Source organism: Odocoileus virginianus, chromosome 24 (assembly GCF_023699985.2).
Source record: "Odocoileus virginianus isolate 20LAN1187 ecotype Illinois chromosome 24, Ovbor_1.2, whole genome shotgun sequence".
NCBI classification, from domain to species: domain Eukaryota; kingdom Metazoa; phylum Chordata; class Mammalia; order Artiodactyla; family Cervidae; genus Odocoileus; species Odocoileus virginianus.
This window is the reverse complement of record NC_069697.1, coordinates 32,775,350-32,802,205: the sequence shown is the minus strand read 5'-3', so window position 1 is coordinate 32,802,205 and position 26,856 is coordinate 32,775,350. Positions and strand designations below refer to the sequence as shown.

Here is a 26,856-nt window from a genome sequence, read left to right as displayed (position 1 = left end):
TAATAAAACTTAGCTATTTGTCTTTAGTGAAAATATTCCCTATCACAAGCTCAATGACCTTAACTAAGTATTACACAAGTGAACTATTTTTTTGCCCATTTTTCACACATATCTGTATAATTAGGAAAGGGTATTAATTCCATGATTTATTCAATATTATTTTAAATATTAAATACAGGTAATTTTGATGAGAAAAGACAATTCAAACCAAGGCCATGCACATGATTTATAGCAACACCATTAGCACTCAGCTCTTTCAACTGTTTGCTGACATACTATTCCTTAATAACTACAGAGATTCAGGAAACTTTCCAAAAGTATTGCATGTGATATGTAAAACAACACATCTTCCTCTTGATTGCTATTTCTACCTTTTTCGTTATTGCATAGATCCCCAAGTCAGCATTAGCATTCTGGTCACACAGCCCCTTCTGGTTCTATAAAGCCAACTAATTTATAATTGTGTTCACGCACAAGAACCTCCAATGAATATTGCATATTTCCCATGCTTTCAGAATTACTTTAGACACAGCTAAGTTTATTGGTTATGTTGCTCCAAGATTATTTTCTTTTTTAATGTCACCTATATAAATTATGCATTTCTTTTTTTTTTAAGAACAAAGATTCTTGGTGAATTATATACCATTGTTTTTTTTCTCCTCCTCTTTATATTCACATGTTTAAAAGTCTCTGAGTCAGTTTCATTCCTGTCATTACTTTTAAAAAAAAAAAAACCAAATTACTTGAGTGATAGTAATTTAGTCCCTACTTTGCTATTCATTTTAAGTGAGAGAGCTAGATCATCCATATTTGCATACTAATGTGAAAATAAAAGAATCAAACCACCCAACCTAACATCTCCTGCCAAAAAAAGAAAAAGAAAAATGATCTTCAGGGAAATGTTTGTACTTATTTGTATTTAAAAATCTACTCTTATTTTCTATTATTTAAAATTAAGGAAATTGGTCCACAAATATATGAAAATTGCTCACCTTCACTAGTTGTCAGGGAAATGCAAATTTGAAGTACAGTACAATATGATGTATAAATATAATTTATCATAATGCTTAAAATTAAAAAGACCAAGAATGTCAAGTGTGGGTGAGATTGTGAAGCAAATGGAATGTTTATACATTGTCAGTGGAAGGGCAAATTGGAAAGGTCACTTTGGGAAACTGGCAAAACAATTTTGCCAAAGGGTCAAACAGTTTTGTTGTAAAATAAAACAGCTTTACTGCGTTCCCAAACAATTCTAAGGTATATATCCATCAGGCACACATGACACCAAAAACATGTACATCACATTTACAGAAGGACATTTATAGAGTCAAAAACTGGAAACCACCTGACTCACTCTTCAATAATAGGTTGGACTGTGATATATTAACACAAATGGAACACACACAGCAATAAACACGAAAAATCAACATCTACATGCAAAAAAATACAGATGCATCTTACAAATGCAAGTTTAAATAAAAGCCAAACACCAAAAAACACATAATGCATTGGTTCCAAGTGTCAACCCTGATCAAGACCCATCCAAAATACTGAGGGAGGAATGGTCTTGAAGATAGTAGTACTGTATGTTAGAACAGAATTTGGGGAAAAAAATAACCTTGCATTACAAAATAATTGATCTCAGAAAAGTCATTTAACCTCCCTAGCTTCATTGTTCGCGTTTTGTATTGCCCCTAGTTACCTCAACAAAAGCAAACTGCAGTTCTGAAGATCTCTAGGTCCTGGGAAGTTTTAAGATCTATAACCAAATGAGATAGTTTCACTAGATTGAATAAAAATATAAATAAAAATATAAATGATTCTTTTCATAAAAACAGGAATAATAGCTAACATTGCTCTAAGTGAAGTGAAGTGAAGTCGCTCAGTCATATCCGACTCTTTGCAACCCCATGGACTGTAGCCTACCAGGATCCTCAGTCCATGGGATTTTCCAGGCAAGAAAACAAGTGGGTTGCCATTTCCTTCTCCAGGGGATCTTCCCGACCCAGGGTCGAACCTGGGTCTCCCGCATTGTAGGCAGACGCTTTACAGTCTGAGCCATTGTTCTAAGCACTTTACAATTCATTCAGTCCTTGCACCAACCCTTAGATATAACATCACAAATGAGTAAGCTGAGACAGGGAGAGGTAAAGTAACTTGGCCAAAGCTGCACAGCTAATAAGCTAATAAGCAGGAGAGCCAGAACTCAAACCCAGAAAATCTAACTCTATAAGCCACATGCTTAACCACTCAATAGGAATGGTTAAGTCCATTTTACCTAAGCTGACAGTGTTTTAAGTTGAAAACTGTACGATGTCTAATCAACACAGAACACTGTATGGATCACAACAAACTGTGGAAAATTCTTCAAGAGATGGAAACACCAGACCACCGAACTTGCTTCCTGAGAAATCTGTATGCAGGTCAAGAAGCAACAATTAGAACTGGACATAGAAAAACAGACTGGTTCCAAATTGGGAAAGGAGTATGTCAAGGCTGTATATTGGCACCCTGCTTATTTAACTTACATGCAGAGTACATCATGAAAAATGCCAGGTTGGATGAAGCACAAGTTGGAATCAAGACTGCCAGGAGAAATATCAATAACTTCAGATATGCAGATACCACCCTTATGGCAGAAAGTGAAGAAGAACTAAAGAGCCTCTTGATGAAAGTGAAAGAGGAGAGTGAAGAAGTTGGCTTCAAACTCAAAAGAACTAAGATCATGACATCTGGTCCCATCACTTCATGGCAAATAGATGAGGTAATCATGGAAACAGTGACAGACTTTATTTTCTTGGGCTCCAAAATCACTGCAGATGGTGACTGCAGCCATGTTATTAAAAAATGCTTGCTCCTTGGAAGAAAAGGTATGACCTACATAGACAGCATATTAAAAAGCAGAGATATTACTTTACCAACAAAGGTCCATCTAGTCAAAGCTATGGTTTTTCTAGTAGTCATGCATGGATGTGAGAGTTGGACTATAAAGAAAGCTGAGCGCAGAAGAATTGATGCTTTTGAACTGTGGTGTTGGAGAAGACTCTTGAGAGTCCCTCGGACTGCAAGGAGACCCAACCAGTCAATCCTAAAGGAAATCAGTCCTGAATATTCATTGGAAGGACTGATGTTGAAGTGGAAGCTCCAATACTTGGACCACCTGATGTGAAGAAGTGACTCATTGGAAAAGACCCAGATGCTGGGAAAGATTGAGGGCAGGAGGAGAAGGGGACAACAGAGCATGAGATGGTTGGATGGCATCACCGACTCAATGTACATGAGTTTTGTAAGTTCTGGGGGTTGGTGATGGACAGGGAGGCCTGGTGTGCTGCAGTCCATGTGGTCATAAAGAGTCAGACATGACTGAGTGACTGAACTGAACTGATTATGTATTCAAACTCTGATTTTATTCAACCAAAACAATTATTGTAATTTATTCATATAGATATGTCATCTGAGAAAACACCAATTAAAATAACTATGGCTACAAGCAAGCACCAACCAATTTTGATGGTCACATTCACATTTCCTGTATTTGCTGCCTTTCTCGAAATGGAGAGGAAATCTGCCTTCCCAATTGTTGTTTATTAAAACATAGCCTTTTCTGCAAAAGACATTACAATGTTAGTTCTCATTTGCTTCTGCTTCTCTGTATTCATGAATCACCTTGCTGTGAAGCAGTACTCTGTATTCAAACTTGAATCTACAGTCCACTGAAATAAAATAAATGAATGCACAGAATAGTTTAAATTTTTTTCTAAGTTCAGTGATTTTAGTAGCTTTCTGTTTCCTAGAATTGTAATGGATTATTTTCTGATACTTTTTTAAATGGGTTGAGATTTTATGTACTTGTAATTAGTTTGACCTCATCCTATTTTAAATTTAATGTCACCCAAAATGTTTACTAATATAGACAGTTACATTTACTGTACAAATGTACAGTTACATTTTCTAGAGCTTCCTTGAATTTGTGTCAATCTTACTATTGACTAGTTGAGAGCCTGTGACTGGAATAAACAGTATGGTGGTGGTGGCTGACAGGGGAGAAGATAAGTGGACAAAGGCAAACTCTGCTTACTTTGTAACTTCACCTAGACTTAGCCAGGACCCTAATGGCCTTTGTATGGTAAAGCTTAGTTACCAGTCGATGAAGGTAGATCACTGAGATTAATTAGAGAAGTTGCAGGATATAAAATTAACACACAGAAATCCCTTGCATTCCTATAAACTAACAATGAGAAAACAAAGAGAAATTAAGGAAACGATACCATTCACCATTGCAACAAAAAGAATAAAATACTTAGGAGTATATCTACCTAAAGAAACAAAAGACCTATACATAGAAAACTATAAAACACTGATGAAAGAAATCAAAGAGGACACAAACAGATGGAGAAATATACCGCGTTCATGGATTGGAAGAATCAATATTGTCAAAATGGCTATACTATCCAAAGCAATCTATAGATTCAATGCAATCCCTATCAAGCTACCAACGGTAATTTTCACAGAACTAGAACAAATAATTTCACAATTTGTATGGAAATACAAAAAACCTCGAGTAGCCAAAGTAATCTTGAGAAAGAAGAATGGAACTGGAGGAATCAACCTGCCTGACTTCAGACTATACTACAAAGCCACAGTCATCAAGACAGTATGGTATTGGCACAAAGACAGAAATATAGATTAATTAGAGAAGATGCTTTTAAAGAGGGAAGTAGGCTGGCAAAGCACAGCACTTTCAGACAGAACTTCTCTGGAACATCTAACTAGAAGTGTCTTCTTGGACAAGTCATGTAATCCCTCTAATTAGGAAGATGGAAATAATGCCTACTTTATACAGCTGTTATAAAGATTGACTGGGGAGCAAAGTACATGCCTTCCAGCCTGAGGAAGAGATATGACTTTGTTATAGTTGTGATTATTAACATATTAATGGCTTGGCATTGATGCAGTCCTGTCTTTGGATTTCATCCTAATTCCACCATGGTAGGTGCTCCATTAGTTGTAGGGGCATAAAAGTTAAGCCCCTCCTTCCAACACTTTGCTTATGTAGATTCAAATAAGGATCCGTGACAGGCTTGGTTCTCTCTGACTTCTCTCCCAAAATAACAACCTTGCTACCATTCAACAGTATTTATATTTGGATAAAGGGCTAGAGCTGAAGTTACAGCAGAAACATATAGAGCAGGCTACAAAACAGGGCTGCCCAGTGTTGCACAAACAACTTTGGTGAAGCAAGGCTGAAAGCATTAAATAAAGAACACCAAAAATGACTGGCCCATGTACTGGTGGTGTTCGTTTCAGTCTTGGCAGACTAACATTCAGTGTTAGGCTACATGTTTTACCTTCCAAAGGCTTTAGAAACCATAAATGATTCATCTCTTTAAACTGTCCTCACTAAAGAATATATTTTGTTAATTTTATGTCATTAAAGAGGCTATTGAGCAAAAGAGTTTTAAAGATTTAATGAGTGCACTGTGGAAAAGGAAGGCTATGGTTGTGTTTTAAAAAGTAAAACACATAGAATCCGTATTCCACTGAAATTAAGTTCTCATAAATTATAACACTGATTCTACCGGGGAAATTAGTATAGGAAAATGATACTGTTCCCCTCATACATAACAGTAAAACACACACACACAGACCATCATAGATCCATCTAACCACTGGCTTCTCCTACTTTTAGCACATAGGAAAATCTGAACTGTGTAAACGAGTCAGCTAATTATCATTAAATTTATTTTAAATATTATTTATCCTTTATAGAATATTTTTTTTTTTGCAAAACTTTTCAGGAGAACATTTCCAGAAATGTTTTAGTGACTGTTTTTAAATTTATGCATGTGGATATTATTTAATTCTATTCATATGAAATACCCAGAATAAGAACAGAAAGTAGATTAGTGGTTGCCAAGGAGCGGCAGAAGAGGGAAGGACAGAATGATTCTTAATGGTTAGAGGGTATCTTCCTGGAACAATGAAAATGTTCTGGAATTAGGTAGTGGTGATGGTTGAACAACCTTATAGACATACTAAAATATACTGGATTGTACACTTTTTTAAAGGATAAATTATATCACGTATAAATTTACTCAATAGGAAGTTATGTATTTCTATTTTCTAAATGAAAAAATTTGTGCATGTGGAGACACAATCCCGAATTATCTCTAATATTTACCATATGACCTAAATACTTATTTCTCTTATGAAAAAACTCTATGGGTATTTACTAAAAATAGCATGCCAGCTCAATATTGGGACACAAATTCTCTATATTCCACGGCACTCATATCACTGAACATGACCAAAAAGACAGTCATTTAGTCATTATTTTTCAGCAGTATGAAATGAAAGACTCAAATTCTAGTGACACTGTGGTCCTCTCACTGGTCACTCATTTGCAGCTTTCACTATTTTATATAGGAAATCCAACTGATTTCCAATCACTAACACCAAAGTCTGCCAGAAGCACATTGCATTAATGAATTTTAAAATATTTTACCATTTCATTAAGTCTATCTAACTACATTATTTTGAAGAAGATTTCAAGCATAGTCTGATTTAATAGGCACCTTACTGCTGGTAACAGAGACAACTGGTAAAATCAGAACTAAAATTTACAACTTCTGACTAATTCATCTATCATGATGGTTCATTATTTCAATCAGCCTGTTTCTAATAAAATCAATATCACTTAATGCAAATCTATCATACTCACAGGTAACAATGTAGAAGTATCAGTGGAAAAGATAAGAGAAAGAAAAGCAAAAACTGATTCCTGCTACTGTCACGTTACCAATATAAAGTCCTATAGAGGACCCTTCTTTTTTCTACCTCCAAGCATCTACAAAGAAAACTGCAGAATGTTGGTACAAGCTTTTCATTATTAATACAACTTCAAGGAAGAACTCAGATTACCCCTCACCAGGGAAATTAGCTAGTGACATATATATATAACCCTTCCTGGTTCATACACTAGGTTAATACACTAGATGACGAGGTTAATACACTCTCATGAAATGGATTGGTTCAAAGTAAAGTTTAACAAAATTAAATATAAATAAGCTCCTGGGGGAATTAAATCAGTGAACTATGAAGTGACTTCCTGATTTTTCTCTAATAACTTGTCACTCTCACCAGGAGCACCCTACGTAGGGAAGAGTAAGGTACAGCAATGTCAGCAGAGCAAGGTAAGCATAAAAAACCCTGGGAAAAGTAGCTTCTACTTTTCTCTCCCTCTTCTTCCCTCTTCCTTACTCTTCCTCTCTTTCTATCTTGTGTGTAGACACATGCGTAAGATTAGATGGCACTTATGTAGCCTTATCTGAGCTTCCCTAACAGCTCAGACAGTAAAGAAACGAAAAAAAAAAAAAGAATCCACCTTCAATGTAGGAGACCCAGGTTTGATCCCTAGGCTGGGAAAATCCCAAGGAGAAGGGAATGGCAGTATTACTGGCTGGAGAATTCCATGGACAGAGGAGTTTGGCAGGCTACAGTCCATAGGGTCACAGAGAGTCAGACACAATTAACTGACTAACACTAACTCTACATACCCCTATATATTCTACAAATTTTATGACAACCCAGGTTTCATATGATACTATTTCTTGGCTTTTTTAAAAAAGCTAAGTTTCAACTGTTACTTTTAACAAGGACTTGAGGCAACTGTTAAAGTATAAATAATATAGATGCAATGTTTTCTGTTATTAAGTAAATTGCATAGAATCCATTTAATGATAGCTATGGATTCAAAGAGCATTTTCAGACATCAGACGTGAACTGTATACAACAGATGCTAAAAGTCAGACAGCTTCTTCATTCAGTGGCATGAGCATCTTTTTGTGAATTAAGACCATGGCCGTCCACACTGGACTATTCTATAACAATGTGCACTTCTGTGGTTTGGACTGATAGCAAGCTTTGTATAGGTCATTTGTATCATGGATTTTCTTGGTTATCTTGGCTGAGTGTGGACTATTCTTAACCTAGTTGGGAGGTATTTGTATCAAGCACTGTTAATTAGAGAAATGTCTTCTACTAAGTTGATTACATATCTTTGCTACTAATGTCACTAAACAGAATAGATTCCTCAAAGAAAAATTTTCTTGCTAGAATACAAGTACAACATTTTTAAGTGGAAAAGAACTGCCCAACCAAAATACAGAAGGGATTCTTCCTATTTTCATCATTTCTGAAAGCGATTTAGCTTACCCAGATTAAACCAATGATGGGTGAATATTTATTAATACAAAGCTTTAGTTTTGCCAAGAAAGTATTCACCATAAAAGTTATGCTTACATTTGCATTCCTTACAGCACTTGCCATCCACGTATGCGAGAGCCGACTTGAGGGGGCAGTCAGGATTTGGGCAAATCAGAGTTTCACACTGGATGGTTCCATTCTGAGAAGAAAACAGTATTTTAAAGAATTTCCAAGTTGCAGTTAGTAGTTTTCAAGTATTTTTAAGTTGTTTCTTAAATTTCAAATTCTTCACGTAAAATGTTATAAGTATCACTATTCTCTTTGGTAAAACCATAATTTTACAGTAAAATTACAGTAAAATCCATATACAGAGACCCACAGTAACACAAGTTGAGTCATCACACAGGTGGTGGTTGACCCTATCTTCTGCTCAGCAACTAAGCTAGAGGTCTCACCTCCTACTGTGAAGCGAGTGAGGACAGGGGTTGAAGGAAGGACACCAGTGGCAGGGAAACAGCAGGCTGAGAGCCAGCCTGGGGTACTCATGTCTCCCCAGATGACTCACAAAATGAGCATCAACAAACAATATTTCTGGAATAGCAGCTGCCATGCTGAAAACCCAGTTTCAGGATGCAAAAATCCTCCCAGGGATATTTGAGCTCAAACACACCACCACTGTGAATGGACACTGACGATCATCATAAGAGGTACCAACCTAAAGGGTACCTCAGGGAATTTGATTTCTGAAGGTCACCCAGAACACCAAGGTAGTTTAGTTGCTTTTCTAGTCTTTTCCAAAAAAATGACTATGACTTCATCACACTACATCTTGTATCTTACTCAATTTGATTTTTGGCACCCATTTTACAAGTTGTGAAGGTTTTACTATATTTGTGAAATGTAATGTTGGTAGGAATACGTTTCTAAATAGAAATCAGACAAAGTCTGCACACACACACACACATGGACCATTATTTCACCACTAACTTTGACCTTCTTAACATCATGATGTTCCACTTTTGAGTAAACTAGATGAACTTGGTAAAAAGTGTTTTAGACCTCTGACTTCTTTACAGCTAACCAGTTCTCACAAATAGTCCATGTGGGGTTTAAAAGTTCAAAACCAAACTCATTTTGAACTTTTCTTTGAAAATGAACTTCTATATTTGAAATAATAACACACTAACCATTCTACCTTTCACCTTGGGACTTCCCTGGTGGCTCAGATGGTAAAGTGTCTGCCTACAATGTGGGAGACCTGGGTTCAATCCCTGGGTTGGGAAGATCCTTTGGAGAAGGCAATAGCAATGCACTCCAGTACTCTTGCCTAGAAAATCCCATGGATGGAGGAGCCTGGTAGGCTACAGTCCATGGGGTTGCAAAGAGTCAGACACGACTGAGCAACTAGACTTTCTAACCATTCTACCTAATTAGTGAACAATTCGAGAAATCATATTTATTTAAACTTTACAGTTTATATCCACTGTATTAGTAAATTTTTAAAGCTTATTTAGACTCCATTATTTATTTATACAGCCAAATCTAGTCACAGTATTTCCTGTTGCATTTCATTTAGTTTTATCAAAATGCATTAACAAAAACATGAGGGGAAAATCCCTGGAAAAGTTAAGGACAACAGGATAGAATCCTCTGGGAATCCTTTTACTGACCCAATTTAAATCACTAACTTCACATGTGGACAATAAACTTAAAACTTTATAGCATTCTTAAACCACAATAATAATCTTTATAAGCTAGAAAGTGTCTTTAATAATGCAATACATGGTTCTTTAGATTTGACTGGGTTTGCTGGCACTTTAGTGTTGTGTTTTGAGGAAATGGGTCTTGAAATTTTCATGATGACATTGGTTTAATACATTTTTAAAGAGAAGGGGCATCTGAGTTCTATTAGTCTGAATTCCAGTAGAAGCCATACCAGGCATGTGCAGTTCTTACAGCCGTCTGTCCACGACTCGAATTCTCGGTAGGTGGTTCCCTTCATGGTGCAAGTCCTTTCACAGTAGCACTGGTCCAATCTATTCATTCGCTGCTCGGCTCGAGACAGCTGTGGTACAAAGGAAGGGGTTTGTATTGTTCAGCATTCCAGCAACGCAGAAAGGCAAAACACTCCAACAGGCATCTGACTGCTTTTTGGGTGAATAGCACGAACGATGGCTATGCTCATCAACTATCTATTATAAATATACTTAAGGCTTTAATTTATTTTTTCATGTTTGTTTCCATTATGGTTTATGACAGGATATTGAATATAGCTCCCTGAGCCATACAGTAGGACCTTATTGCTTATCCATTCTGTATATTATGCAATAGTTTGCATATGCTAATCCCAAACTCCCAGTCCAGGCCTCCCTCACCCGCCTCTGCCTTGGCAGCCACAAGTCTGTTCTCAGTTTCTGTAAGTCTTTTTCCGTTTCATAGATAAGTTCATTTCTGTCATATTTTAGGTTCCACATATAAGTGAAATCATATGGTATTTGTCTTTCTCTTTCTGACTTACTTCGCTTAGTAATGATAATCTCTAGGTTCACCCATGTTGTTGCAAATGACTTAAGCCTTTAATTTAAAAGAAAGGATTTTTCTCCTCTTCTTGTGGTAAATTTGCCTCCTGCCTTTGTGAGTGTGGTGGGGTGGGGTCAGGGGGAGGCTTCCCTTGTGGCTCAGCTGGTAAATAATCCTCCCACAATGCGGGAGACCTGGTTTCAATCCCTGGGTTGGGAAGATCCCCTGGAGAAGGGAAAGGCAGCCTGCTCCAGTATTCTGGCCTGGAGAATTCCATGGACTGTATAGTCCATGGGGTCGCAAAGAGTCGGATACGACTGAGTGACTTTCACTTCACTTTGTGTGTGGGGCGTGGGGGAGCAGAGAAAAATTTGCTGTGTGACTTATGATAAAACAGAAAAGAAGTCTAAGTCAAAATCACATCATACACAATACAGAGAAGCATTTTCCATTTTTAAAAATGTTTAATTTCATGGCTATGTTTGCTCAAGTGCAAACATAAATTTTAGACTTTACATTTGTCAGAAACAAATCATCCATATACAATATAACTTCTAGGTCATCAGTATCTGCTATGCAACATGACTACAGCCTGGTGAAACTACAGGTAAATTTGACACATGATTAAGACAGCCGGTGATTCTACAATGGTAACACAATGGTAGAAAGCTTTTGTGGGACCATTTCCCTGACATAATTCTAAGGTCCATATTCTTTACAATGTCCTCTTGCCTCCTTCCTTGCAAAAAAAACCTAAATAATAATAAAAACTGGATTAAACAATAAATCCTATTGTAGTAAGCAGTGTAAAAACCAAGTAATCTGCCTCATTCTTGATTTACTGAGTCATTTGTTATACAGATGGCTTGGGTTTGAATATTTATAAGCCCCTTCCTTGAGTAGGAATTTTGATTCCATTCAGGGGATAAGAAAAATCTCAAAGGTGAACGACTGTGGTTATAAAAGAAACTGTAGGAAACCTCAAGGATCTGAGCTCCGCTCCCCCACACTCTATTTCTAAGGAGCTTTTACCTTGGCTGATGTCTTGGCTAAAATGTCCTGCAGTTCCATGATTTTCTGCACGAGTCCGTGAAAGTCATTGCACGTTGGGCAGGCTAGAATCACAAACACCGCATCGGTCAAGTTATATTTACAAGGAGTTCAATATAGTTAAGTCTATGCTGACAACTAATACATGAGAACTACAATTGCAAACTGACATTTTGGACAAAATTAAGCAAGAAGCACACTTTTCATTACATAATGAGAGAACTAATGGACTTACTGCGATTGAGATCTGGGCACTGAGCAATAAATCCTTGGGGCATGACAAGTAGTTGCACATCTTGCATTATGCCCTGTGTGTGAAAAATTTTGAAAAAGATGTATTACTTTCATCTACCCAAATTATGTTCAATAGTCAAGTTCATGAAGGGAAACATTACAGGACAGACTCACCGAAGTCCCTGAAAAAAATATTTTGAATACATGGCTTTGACTTCAAACCAAAGGGAAAGAAAAACATCAGGCAAAATAGATGATTGCCCATGTACTTTCTTATTGATAATATTTTTAAACCCTTAAGATTAAATGTCAAGATATAATTAAGAGGCAATAGTCATGTGTTTGGGGAAGCTATTTTTAGTTAGCCTGAAGAAATGCTCGAAAATGACCTTTAAAAATCAACCTGAAAATCACTTCAGGTTTCAGCAACAGTAAAACTGATACCAATTTTGAGTTAACTACCATCATCAAGAAGGAAAGAGAAAAACTAAGTCATAAGCACAATACTTATTTGAGTATTTCTCATTTCTCTGTTGGTTCTTTTAAAGTGAATTCTTCAATTTAAAAAGGACAAGACGTTTATTAAACAGCTACAGCAAGACTGAGTAATGAGTCCTTGGGAATACAGAAAGTTTAGCATGAAATTTTTTAAAATGCCAACTTGAAATAACATATTTTACACAGAAGTTCACATCACATGTTTATATGCGAAATTTACATTCATCCTTCCTCATTAAGATATAATTAGCTTCCAGTTCACAAGACTCTCAAAGCAATAGCCAAAAGGTAGCAACCTCATCAGACACTCTATATGTCCCTTTCATTCATCACTCCATTTTCTTCCTTCATGATCTTTATATATTTTAATTAATATTTCACTTTCTCCCTTTGAAAAATGCAAACAGAATGTTTAATGACAGAGGTGACCAAGACCATAGTACCAATATATTATTAAGACAATTTTGATGTACCTGCAAAGATTTACCAGTCAAATCCTTGCCTATATATCTTTTACATATTTAATCAGATTAATAGCATGGTACAAAAAGAGTGTCAGTTTAAATTATAAATATCTAAGTATACTGCATGGCAACTGCTGTATCTATTGTTTGTTTGGGGTTTGGATTAGGGAGGCAACCTGTATATAACAATCTCCTATCATCCAAAATCATCAAAATGAAAGCAAGGCTACCATGTACAGTTCTATGGTTAGTGCAATGCCCAACTCTAGAGAATTACACATAACTGATGTGTGAGAAGGTTTCTGAAGCCACATCGGGCTCCAGGGGAAAGACTGCCATGATTAAATAGAAGGGAAACTTGATACCTGGAGCACAAATTTGCTATGCTTTATATATGGAAAAAGTGGAGAAGGAAATGGCAACCCACTCCAGTATTCTTGCCTGGAGAATCCCTTGGATAGAGGAAGCTGGTGGGCCACACACAGTACAGAGGGTTGCAAAGAGTCGGACACGACTGAGTGACTTAGCACACCACGTGGGAAAAGAGCACTGATTTTTCAAGACTTGCAAACACGGGATCAAGTCTCCATGATTGCTTTTGGACAAGTTACTTAACCTCTCTGAACGGGTTTATGCATGTTTAACAGAGATTTTTTTTAAAAGGCCCTGTAACAAGACTAAGATTCAATGAAATAACATATTCAAAACACCTGGTTTCCAGATAACAGTTTAAGTAAGTTTTAAAAACACCTGTTTTTAGGTGGTTGCCAGTGCAGGAGGTAAAGGGGATTAAGAGGTGAAACTTCCAGTTATATAGTAAGTCATGGAGCTATAACATATATCATAAGGAACAGGGTCAATAATATTGTAATAACTGTATGGGGACAGAAGGTTACTAGACTTATGGTAATCATTGTATAATGTGTGCAAAACATCCAATTATTATGCAGTTTACCCAAAACTCATTTTGTACATCAACTGTATGTCATCAAAAAATTTTAAATTAGAAGCCAAATAAAGCTGAAGTCAGAATGCAAAAAAATAAAATAAAATAAAAAAAAACACCTGTTTTTTAAAAAAAGGTATTTATTTATTTATCTTGCTGCTTCGGGTCCTGGTTGCTGCGTTTGGGCTTCTCTCCTGTTGTGGCGCTCGGGCTTAGCTGCCCCATAGCGTATGGGATCTCAGTTCCATGACCAGGGAGGGCACCCTATGTCCCCTGCACTGAAAGATGGATTCTTAACACTGGACTACCATCGAAGTCAGGAAAGGTCAAAAGGAGACACCACATGTCCCACCTCCTCACTGGAATCCATCTTGGTTGAGTAATGCATGTGCCACCAGGAAAGACCCTGAGTCAGAATGATTGGCCAGAGACAACCAAGAAATTAATCCCATCACCATAAAACCCAAAACTGTGAGCCATGTGGCGGAGCAGTTCTCCTGGATTCCCTTACGCTCATGCTCTCTGCCGGGGCAACTCTTCTCAGTAAAGTCTCTTGCATTGTCAGCAAAAAAAAATATTCTTTAATAAAGTAAATAAAAACATCTTTTGAGGTTTACAAATCTTTCTTAGAACACAATTTTCCAAACTACTTGTACCTTCTCTACCTAGGAATCCATAAGTTAGACACATCACTTATCATCTTGTAATAAATAACTTCTGTATGATAGGTAGTGTCAGAATCACTGGAGGAAAATGACGACACTATGAGCTGGCAGTCAGCAATTTTCTGAACCTTATTTCCTCATCCTTAAAATACAGAGTTAAATGGGATGTCCATTAGTTCCTGTGACGCAATTCTATGGAGTATATCTCTAAATAGACAACAAGAAAATGATATCAATTATAACTGCTTTCTAGCTTTGATAGATTTGTGCACATATTAATATATGTACTCCTTTCTCATTTTCAGAAGTACAAGGAGACTATGAATAATGAATATTGAAAAGTTTTAAACCTCTATTATTAACATCCCTGTAAAAGTATCATCAAAGGTTATATTTTAAAGTGGAGAGTTTATTTGTATATAAACATTTTAGATTTTTATTACTTTGAATGCCTAATTTCAAGAATATGTTAACTGCCCTGATTGAGCCTTGAGAGACTGATCATCTGTCATATCTAAAGATCAAATTCATTAAGAAAAAAAATAAAAGAGAATAGAGTTGACCAGCTAAATAAAATATCAGTATTAAAAAAAATAAAACAGAAATAGAGGCCAATAGGAAAAAAAAACTATACAAATCTATTTATTTTGCTTACACCATAAAAAGCAAAACTCATTAGAAGCTCATTAGAAAGCATTTGTATTTACATTTTATATTAGTCAAAATATACCTTAAAATATCCATGCGCATTATTTCTCTGTCCCAGCCAAAATGAAGTGCCCAGGGGCAAGTCCGTGGAAGGCTTTTCCACAACTCTTTCATATATTCTACAAAAAAAATCAGATAAGTAATATGTATCAACCGTCACTTCTTAGACTCTTCCGTCTCCTGAGCTGAGAACACTTCACTTACTTATTACAATCGACATGTAAAATCAAGTGGGAGGCACTGATGGCCAGGGAGAGCTTGTGCCACTTATCGTCAGCCAAAATGTAAGGAAACACTTCCGTGTGAGGGTGGTGGCTGCCGGAGCGGTAGTGAAGTCTGACTTCATTCCGATGGCCACTGCTTTCCAGTTCCAGGTACCTGCACAGAGAAGAATCACATGGGGCCCATTGAAAACAAAGTTCAAAAAAGATGGACATGACTTCCGTCTCCAAAAAGATGGGATGGAGATACTTTTCCTATTCCTCCCAGTAAGTACAACTAAACAGTATATCATAAAACATGCAATAAGACAAATCTGAGATGGGAAAAAAAAAAAAAAACTAGGGAACTCAGGGCCCAAGTGACAACAGAGTAGTCAGTGTACTGGGTTTCTTTTTGCCTCATGGATCTCAGTCTTGGAACTGAAGAAACCAGTAACGTGAAAATACCAATGGATGTGGACAAAACAATTCCTCCCAAAAGCCTACTCTTGCTAGCTAAAATACCAAAAAAGGAGAAGCCCGTAAAGAGAAACATGTTTAGAGAACAACCACTCTATTCCAGCCAAGCATCACAGGAAAAGCTGTGACTCTATCCCCAAACATGTCAGCAAAGGAGAAGTGCGAGATTTCCAGTCTTTTGAGGTAGGAATCATGTGAGCAACACCTCTGCCAGAGTGGTCAGCAAAAGCCAAGGAGAGACAGCCAAGAATTTAAACCCTATCAGCCAAGGTTAATGAGAGGAACCATGGCATCAGTGGAGACCATGTTCCATCCCTAGTAACACAGCATACTGCCCTCTCAGAGGAGGCCTGGTGGGAGTCAGAACTTTCACCATCACCCAGCAGTAATGACAGCATCCTTACCACAGTGTCTGGTAGAGACCATGGGGAGAGCTGGAGATTCCACTCCCCCATCCAGAAATAATAAAAGTTCTGCCTCAACTGTCAACCAAAGGCAAGTAGGGAACCTGGATTTCTAGCTCCACCTGGAAGTAACAAGATGACACCCACTCAGCCTCTGCCAGAGCAGTGTCAGAAAAACCTGATAAAATATGGAGCTTAAATGAAGATCCAAGCCTCAGAACATTATACAAAAATAACCAGGTTTCAATCCAAGTTTGGAAATATGATACAGTGATATCCAGGCTTCAATCAAAAATCAATGTCATGCCAAGATTCAGAAAGATCTCAAATATAATGAAAAAAGACAATCAATAGATATCAACACCACAAGATAATAATTGACAAAGATTTTAAATAAGCATTGATAAAAAAGAGCAACTACAAATGTTTGAATACACTTGAAACAAATGAAAAAAAAAAAAGAAGAAGAAGCCTCAGCAAAGAAATAAAAGGACCAAATAAAGAAGAACCAAGGAAAAATTTAAAACTGAAAAAATACAATAACTGAAATAAAAAGCTCAAGAGATGAGCTAAACAGCAAAAATGGAAGGGATCACAAAAGAATCAGGTAACTAGAAGATAGAACAAAAACTATCCAATCTGAACAGTAGAGAGAAAATAGACTGAGAAGAAAGGAACAGTCTCAAAGACCTGGGAGACTAAAACAAAAGATCTAATGTTTTTATAATCAGAGTCCATAAAAGAGGAGAAAGAAGGTGAAATTGAAAAATACTTGAAGAAATGATGGCTGAAAACTCTCCAAATTTGGTAAGAGATATAAACTGACAGATTCAAGAATCTGTGCAAACCCCAAATAAGATAAACTCAAAGAAATACTGATCATAACTAAACTTCTGAAAACTAAACATAAAGAAAAAAATTGAAAGTAATGAGAAAAAAATTTGACAATTATGTATAGAAAAAAAAATTAGAATGGTCATGAATTCCCTAAAATAAACAATGAAAGCCAGAAGGAAGTGGTAAAATATTATTCATGTGAAGAAAGAAAAAACTATCAGCCTAGAATCATATACCCAACAAAATTATCTTTCAGAAATGAAGAAGAAATCAAGGCATTCTCAAATTAAGAAAGAACAGGATAGCTGAATCAACTTTTAAACATACATATGTTATGTTAAAAGTGCCTAATGGACATTCAACATCAGTGCGAAGAGCTGACTCAATGGAAAAGGCCCTGATGATGGGAGGGATTGGGGGCAGGAAGAGAAGGGGATGACAGAGGATGAGATGGTTGGATGGCATCACCGACTCAATGGACATGAGTTTGAGTAAACTCTGGGAGTTGGCAATGGACAGGGAGGCCTGGGTTGCTAGATACATGGGGTCGCAAAGAGTTGGACGTGACTGAGCGACTGAACTGAACTGAATGGACATTAAGGAGGACATGCAGGAAGGACAGCTAGACCCACAAGTCTGAGATGAAGACAGGTTCATATGGAGACAGGAACTGGGAGTCATAAACATATAGACTATACTGAAAGCCATGAAGGCACAGGGATTACCTAGGGAATTATAATAGGTTAATGACACATTAACATTTTGAGGAAAAACTAGCAAAAGAAACCAAAGGCTGGTGAGAGTAGAGAAGAAAAAATGTAAAAAAAAAAAAAAGAAAAAATGTGAGAGTCCTGTCACTGTAACTAAAAATCCGATAAGATACAAACTGTCCATTGGCTGCAAAGCGTGGGGCATGACTGGATGACTGAACAACCACAGCATATACTCACAGGGGAATCCATATTCTGGAACATCAGACCACCCTCTGAAAGAATGAAATCCTGACATGAACAATGCCACAGTTAATTATTAATTATATTAACAAGAGCTCTATAGAATGTCATTTAGTTTGACAAAACTGTGTGTGTACGGGGAAAAAAAAAATCAAGGATATATGCCAAAATGTTAACAGTAGTTACCCCAGGGGAGTATAATTTTGGGGGAAAGGATGTGAAGAATCTCTCCAATATTTTTATAACCCTGAAGTTTCTCCTTCTTCTGTAATGTAATACTTACTTACACACATGTATAGTAAAATTCTATGTTAAGATAAAAAATTAAGTATTCAAGTATATAAAATATGTGTAGAAATTATTAAGGATAAATAAAACACCAACTTGTTTGGGTTTTGATACAGAAGAAACCAGAGAGTCCTTTCTATCTTATTATTTGGAAACAAGCATTCATCACTTAATCAACTCAACTAGCGAATTCTATAATGATAGGTAGGTGTTTGCATCTTAAAAGAAAATAACATCAGCAAACACATCGCCCTCTTGTTATATACCTTCTGTTCTTTCACCACACAGAGGCAAGAACTCTACCACTGCTGTTGGTCTGGTCTCCTCCTCTAGATACTAGTGGAACCTGTATTGCATTCCTAAACTTGAGGCACTAAAATTATCCTTAATAGCACAAAGGCTGACACTATGCTCCACAAACAAGAACAACCCTTTAGAAATTAAATATTTTACCAAAACTTACATTTTTATCTGTATCATTCACTCAAGTTTTTTAATGAAACAGATATGTAATACACATAAAAAAATACAGTGAAGACAAAAATAAATAATGATATGAAATAGAAGTGTGTCTGGCATGTGATAAGTATTTAACAAATATGATTAATTTGCAAAACTGCACCTGTCCTCCACTCGGTGGCATCTAAGTGGGAAACCCTCCTCCCCACTCCCACCACCTCAGGAGATCAGTGTAGTTCAACACCCAAATCCTAAAGCCTGACCTCCAGTTCACACCCTGGTAGCCCTCTGGCAACAGTAAGCTATTCCATCTCTCTGTGCCTTTATCTAGTTACTCAACTAGAAAACAAGGATACTACCTGCACTCGTCTCAAAGGACTTCCATGAGAACTGGGATGAGTCAGTTTAAGAAATCACTCAGAACACTACTCAGCACACACAAAACACATTGGTTGTTTTTCATTTCAAAATGTACTTAGCCTCCAATTAAAATAAATCAATTTTTAAAAAAGTAAAAGTAAAATCCTCCCTGTGGTACAGCCAGAGACAGTCCTAAGACACATCCTAGCAATCTGACACTCCATGGGACTGGGAATCTGGATGAAGCACAGCGAGGAAGAGGGAGGAGAGACTCTCACACAGCTGTAGGACCCTGCATTCCAGTAGGACACAGCATCCCAATTGCTATATTAAGGTCACTCTGCACCTTGCTTCCTGTTTGCTGGCCTGCCAGGGCACCTTTGCTTATTGCCTGCTCCAAATTCTGGTGCCTCAGCTTCCCATCAGTTCTGCAAACTGCCCTCCCTACCCACCACCTCCAAAGTCACCTTACAAGCAAGAACTAGTACATTATAACTGTGGCATGGGGAAAATACATAATTGGAATAAAATGTATTAACATTTTTAATAGCAACTGAGTGCTAGAATTATGTATGATTTTTAACTTCCTTTGTATTGTGCTTTATTTTCTCTCTTACATTTAATGCGCATTTACTACTTTAAATTAAAATCACATTTTAAATTCTAAGAAGATAATTTGTCACATTTCACCATACCATGTCTTCATGATTTGTCATTCATAACTTCGAGAGGTAAGTAAAATCAGAAATAAAGTTCACTCTTTATAATAATGTATGCCCTTGTTAATCAAATATTCTTTGCAATGGCAGAAATATAAACTGAGATTAGGCTATGGAGAAATAGGCAACAGTGGCAGGACATCATTCATTTTAACAACCTCCTTCATAACTCAAGATTAAAGGATAAAAATAAGGTCATGTCTCAACTGACAAAGAGATTACACACAACACGAAATGAGAATTTTTTTGCTGCCTTAAATTAAAACCTAAATAGAAAAATGATCAGATCATCTCATTAAGCTACAACTCAGTTGTAAATTAGTTATCTGAAGAAAAGCCACAAGCACTTCTAGCGTCAACTATATTATTAGTGTGGTTCATGAACGGTACAACTGCAAAGGGCTGATGTGCACAGGATGTGGAACTGAAAACCCAGCTCCACCTCACACGACTACCCATGACCTGACTGCTCACTGCCGCAGTTCACTCATCTGTACAATAAAGATCCAGTGGCATAATCCATATAAAGCGTGGCATCAAAAACAGAGAACCCAATAAGTGACAACTATTTTTATTATCTATCAATAGTCCCAATTAGGCATCATTTATAAAGTCCACCGTTTTATAACCAATTCTGTGAATAACAAGCAATCTGAATACTTTTTAAAAAATATTTTTATTGAGACAAAATTCTCTAACATAAAATTCAGCCTGAAAGCATACAATTTTTAATTGAAAAAAAATGCAGAAATCAGGAGGCATAAGTTGCAGATAAAAACAGAAGATGAATCCACTCTCACAGAAACTGAGTTGACAGTACTGGTATTCTGGGGGCCTCTAAGGACTTCCCCAGTAGCTCAGAGGTAAAGAATCTGCCTGCAGAGCAGGATGTGTGGGTTCAATCCCTGTGTCAGGAGGATCCCCTGGAGGAGGAAATGGCACCCCACTCCAGTATTCTTGCCTGGGAAACCCCAAGGAGAGGGCAGGCCAGTGGGCTACAGTCAACTGGGTTGCAAAAGATCTGGACGCAACTTAGAGACTAACCAACAACAACATCTAAATTTAACTTAAATAGTATAACCAGTAAAAATGATACATGAAGGCCAGTGGTAGAGCCAAAATTATTTTAAATTAGGCAGCTGTGTTCATTTATCAGAACGAAAAAGGCTGTTTCACCTCACCTTTCCCAATGATTCCCTCAAGTACTGAGAAAATGGAAAACTTGGGAGTAAAATGTGTACCTTTTGACATCCTTCATTAAGAACCATGTCGATGCTATTTTTATTAGCTTTTAATGGTATTTGGTCATCTGCAAGGCAGTATAATGCAACAAAGACTTCAGAGGCTAAATCCTGTCTCCACTCCACAGTTCACAACTGGACAAGTAAAAAATCTCCAACCCTCAGTTTTCTTCCCTATCAAACAGGGGTCATAAGAGTTGTGGTTTTATGTGGTCATTTTGAAAATGAAATAAGGTATAAGTATTTAACATACACAGTTCCTGAAAAAGCACTTCATATATGTCATGATTATGATTTATATTTCCTATGACATATTTATGCAGGTTATCTAAACATCAGCAAATTTTCAGGGCTGAATTTAACTTAAATATGAATATCAGACAGAAAAATTTAATGAGAATATAGCCAAATAATGGTATCTGAATTTCATCTATGATATTCCCATTTGGGTCATCCAACTTGTTTGAATTCACCCAGTGATCAATAATTCATCACTTCCTAAGGCCGATCATTTCATTTTTATAAAATAAAGACCTTCCTTATATTGAAAAACAAAGGGAAGATAGTTTTTAAACCAAGATTTATTCATTCATTTATTTCAGCAAATATTTACTATGGATACTGAGAATATGGCAATGAATAAGGCCAAATAACACTGAGGCTTGAAGATCCTCAATAATAAACACATTATTAGCTGAAAATTAAGTTTAGCCATTTCAAAACTAAAAATAATACTACTATAAAAGTCCTGCTGCAAGAAGAGCAATATAGCTAGATCCATGGGGGTAACAAAGCTACTTCATCAATAATATAGCTAGAAGCCAAAATTATATCACCATGGGAAAGTGCAGTAGCAAGTGGAATTGATTCATGATTGAAGCCCTGGCATCAAACATGATGGCTTGAATAAAAACCTCTCCATATTAATACCCTACATAACTGAGTTTACAATAAAATAAAAGAGAAAATGGCCAAGCATGAAATGGAGGTAATTTGTTACTACTAATGATGAGAGGGGCGTGACACAAAAAAATGCTAAGAAACACCACTTTGAGCCATAATTCTGGAGGGGAGGAGAATTTTGTGGCATCATGTGTATTTTGTAAGAATCACTTTGAGAAAGGTCTTATACAAGGATAGAGAAAAAATAGATATGATAAAGCACTGATAATAAGTGAGTATTCAGTACACAGCACAGGTGTCTACAAAAATCAAGAAGTTGAACGGTTGCTGGGTGTATGGAGAGAGTAACATGAGAATGACTGAATGCTAGGCCCTCTCAAAACCCTCCATTCACTTAGTTGTGAGTGAGGCCGAGCCGGTGGAAATTAGTGAAATCCTGGAGAGAAAGGGTTCAAAGAAGGGGCAAACTCAAAAAAGATGAGTCTTCCCTACTTTATCGAGAATGAACTCAGGAACACACTGTTGCAAGGTTGAGGAAGATCAACTGGGAAAGATAGACTCCTTTGATGATTTGAAAATGCACACATATAAGTGTGCAAAAATTTGGCTTACAGATTTTACAAAGGGTTCACAATCCTGCAGCAAGGTCCATTTGTGGACCCCAAGCTAAGCATTCCTGTCATAGGAAGGAAGACCAAGCAGAATATGGTTACTTGTGAAAGATTTGAAATGTATACAACTTTTATGATATAAAATAATTGTTTATAATTATACAAAAATTTGTAAAATACACAAAACATAAAGAAAATTAATATCTCTAATGGTCTTGCTGTCAAGAGATGACCAATATTAATATTTTTGTGTGTATCTTTCATAGTCTTTGTCACTTAACCACACTGTGAACATCTTTCCAAGTCAATAAAGTCACATCCTGTTTAATAAAAGCATGATATTTCATAGTATAGCTATGCCATGATGTATTTAATATCCAATTTCCAATTACGGTTTCCAGCTTTTCACTCTTAATAAAAAATATTTCAGTACATGTTTCTCTGTAAAGCTGCACAATTACAAATGAAATTGCTGATTCAAATGGCATACACATTTCAGAGGGATTTTTTTATATTCACTCACCACTCACTCATTTATTCATCCAACAAATATTTTCTGAATGCCTATTTGTCCTAGACTGTGTTCTAGGTCCTGGGGAAACACAAGTGAACCAAAGAAACACAGCGTGAGATGTATGGAGAGAGTAACATGAAGTTTCCAACACCACATGTAAATAGAGAGACGATGGGAATTTGCTGTGTGGCTCAGGGAACTCAGACAGGGGCTCTGTGACAATCTAGAAGGTGGGATGGGAAGGGAGATGGGAGGGAGGCTCCGGAGGGAGGGGCATGGGTGCACCTATGGCTGATTCTTGTTGATGTATGCCACAAAATTCTGTAAAGCTAATATCTTTCCATTAAAAAAATCAAGTGAAAAAAAAAAAGAAATAAAGGAAAGGCTACCAAGAAAAAAAAAATACTAATGCTCATTACATTTATATTAAAACAAATTAAATTAACAAAATATACCAAATATGTAGGCTGCATGGTGATAAAATCTATGAAGAAAATTAGAGTAGAAGAGGATAAGGAGTATGGTAAGATGCTATTTTAAACAGGATGTTCAAGCAAAGCTTCATTGAAAAAGTGACATCTAGTGAAACCCTGAAGAAGAATGGTGACCCTGAGGCAGGAGCCTGCCTGGCAAATTCAAGGAATGTCACCGATGCCTGTGTGGCTAGAGGGGAAAGAGGTAGAATCAAAGTAATAGAAAATTAGATCAAAAAGGCATAGATCTCAGAGAGGCAGACCATTTAGGGCCTTCAGTTCAGTTCCGTTCAGTTGCTCAGTCGTGTCCAACTCTTTTAGGGCCTTAGAGTCTAGTAAATACATTTGCCTACCATAGATAAAAAAAAAAAAAACCTCTTATAGTTTTCTAAGAGTGTTTTTTTTTAAATTATATTTATTTATTTTTAATTGATTGATGATTGCTTTACAATATTAGTTTGATTTCTGGAGAGGTTTTTTAAATTGATTTTAATATAATCGGTTCGGCTGCAGTGTCTAGAATAAACTAGGTGGACAGTGGAAGGCCGCAAGGGTTAAGTCAAGGAAAGGTATCTTGGACCAGGGAAGGTGGTGAAAATGGTGAAAAGATTTTCTTAAGATTAAATGTACATTATGAGAGAAATCAAGAAACACTTTCCAAGTTTTAAGCCTGAACAACTAGAACAAAGAAGCTATCATTTACTGGGATGGGGAACACTGAATGAAGAGTAAGTTTCAAGAAGATAACAAGTTTGACTTCTGACATGGCACAGCTTGATATTCCAACTTATCCAAGTGAAGATGCAGGTGGGCTGTTTCATATACAAGTTTGGAGCTCAAGGGCAAAAGTCAAGACAAGAGAAAATTAAGAATCCACTACTACATAGAGATAGGATTTAAAGCCCTTAGAATGAGAATTCATTTAATTCATTCAAGAATTAAATGAATATGGGGAGGAAGTCTGGACATCAAGCCTTAGAACAGATCTACATCCAGATGTCAGAGATGTGAAGAGGAAGGATTCAGGAAGAAAAACCTGAAAAGTGGGAGCTCAAGAAAAGAGTTTGAAAGGATGGAATAATCAAAGTGCAATAGAAGAGGACTCAGAATTGAAGAACATATTTTTCAACAAGGACATCAGTAGGAACCTTGACAAGTACAGTTTCAGTGAAGCAGAAAGTCAAAGCCTCATTAGAGTGGGTTCAATAAAGAGTGAGAGGAGGGAGAACTGGAGAAACAAACGAGCAGCAGTTGATAGGTCTGCTTGCTGTTCTAGGTTTGGCTTGCTGTTGAGACTATAAATATTGCGGTGTATTTATATGCTTGTGGAAATAGCCACTAGAGAGGGTACAAGTAATACTGCAAAAGAAGTGAATTCCTGAAGTAATGCCCTGAGTGGAAATACAATTTAATACGCAGTGGGCATGCTGGCCTTTGTTAGGGTTATGAACACTAAACCTAAAAAGAAGGAGAATTATAATTAAAATCATCCCACAAACACTACTCTAGTCTCAGATAGATCTGAGTTATTCTGAATACTTTAAGGATAAAGAACAGCAATCTTTCACAAATTCTTCCAGAGATTACCAAAAAGGGAAACACATCCTAGCACACTTCATGAGGAAAAACTAGACAAAGACATTACAACAAAGGGAAATTTATTTCATAAGAATAGATAAAAGAAACCTAAACAAACACTTGATGTTTTTAACTGATGCTTTTGAACTGTGGTGTTGGAGAAGACTCTTGAAAGTCCCATGAACTGCACGGAGATCAAATCAGTCAATCCTAAAGGAAATCAGTCCTGAATATTCATTGGAAAGACTGATGCTGAAGCTAGAGATCCAATACTATGGCCACCTGATGCAAAGAACTGACCCATTAGAAAAGACCCTGATTCTGGGAAAAGATTGAGGGGGAGGAGAAGGGAACAACAGAGGATAAGATGGTTGGGTCGCAACACCAACTCGATGGACATGAGTTTGAGCAAGCTCTGGGAGTTGGTGATGGACAGGGAAGCCTGGCGTGCTTCAGTCCATGGGGTCGCAAAGAGTCAGACACAACTGAGCGACTGAACTGAACTGAAACAAACAGTAGCAAATATAATCTAGTGATACAAAGTATCTGGAGGGTTTACACTACCATATGTAAATTATTATAAAACAATAGTAATTAAAACTGTAAAAAGTTCGCACATGAGTAGAAACATGGACTGATGGAGCCATACAGATAATTTAAAAACAGGCTCGTATATGTCAGATCCAGTGGATTATAGCAAAGGTGGCTGCAATTCTAAAATAATATAATTGTTCATTTCAAAAAACTAGAGAGCATCAGCTAGACATTCATATAAGAAAAAGAAGATCTTTTCAGTGATTTCCAACTTATATTTATAACCTATGAGTAAGGGACATGTCAATAAGATCCCCACTTGCTGAAAACTCAGGGCATCTGTTTGGAGACTGGATTCATTCCATTCCACTCCTGATGACATCTCCAAGCTTTTCTGCTTCTAGTCCTTGCTCCAAGATAGAGATGTTAATGATATCAGAAAGAAAGTTAGAGATATGTGCATGTATGCTAAGTGGCTTCAGTTGTGTCCAAGTCCTTGCAATCCCATTGACTGTAGCTCACTAGGCTCCTCAGTCCATGATATTCTCCAGGCAAGAATACTACAGTGGATTGCTATGCCCTCCTCCAGGAGATCTTCCCAACCCAGGAATCGAACCCCACATCTCTTGTGTCTCCTGAATTGACAGGTGGGTTCTTTACCACTAGTGCCACCTGGGAAGCCCAGATAGAAGTAAAACTCTTTAGTAACTCTCCAAGAGAGCTTATACTGAAGTGTGGTACATTGAGATGCCATGATCTTAGTTTAATGAATGTTGAGCTTCAAGCCAACATTTCACTCTCCTCTTTCACTTGCATCAAGAGGCTCTTTGGTTCTTCTTCACTTTCTGCCATAAGGGTGGTGTCATCTGCATATCTGAGGTTATTGGATCTTTCTCTCTGCAATCTTGATTCCATCTTGTGCTTCCTCCATCCCAGCGTTTCTCATAACGTACACTGCAGAGAAGTTAAATAAGCAGGGTACCAATATACAGCCTTGACGTACTCCTTTCCC

The 26,856-nt window shown here is 37.0% G+C and overlaps 1 protein-coding gene across 4 annotated transcripts in view; it reads right to left on the bottom strand.

The window, feature by feature from the left end:
- Positions 1-26,856, bottom strand: part of NELL2 (neural EGFL like 2) — a 433,912-nt gene that overhangs the window by 261,679 nt on the left and 145,377 nt on the right. For all 4 annotated transcript variants that reach the window (XM_070454537.1, XM_070454534.1, XM_070454535.1 and 1 more), the window contains exons 5-10: positions 15,495-15,668; positions 15,313-15,409; positions 12,011-12,083; positions 11,758-11,840; positions 10,142-10,270; positions 8,302-8,404 (exon numbers count right to left, since the gene is read on the bottom strand). In XM_070454537.1, the coding sequence (XP_070310638.1) occupies positions 8,302-8,404; positions 10,142-10,270; positions 11,758-11,840; positions 12,011-12,083; positions 15,313-15,409; positions 15,495-15,668 (659 nt within the window). The remainder of the gene's footprint in view (positions 1-8,301; positions 8,405-10,141; positions 10,271-11,757; positions 11,841-12,010; positions 12,084-15,312; positions 15,410-15,494; positions 15,669-26,856) is intronic.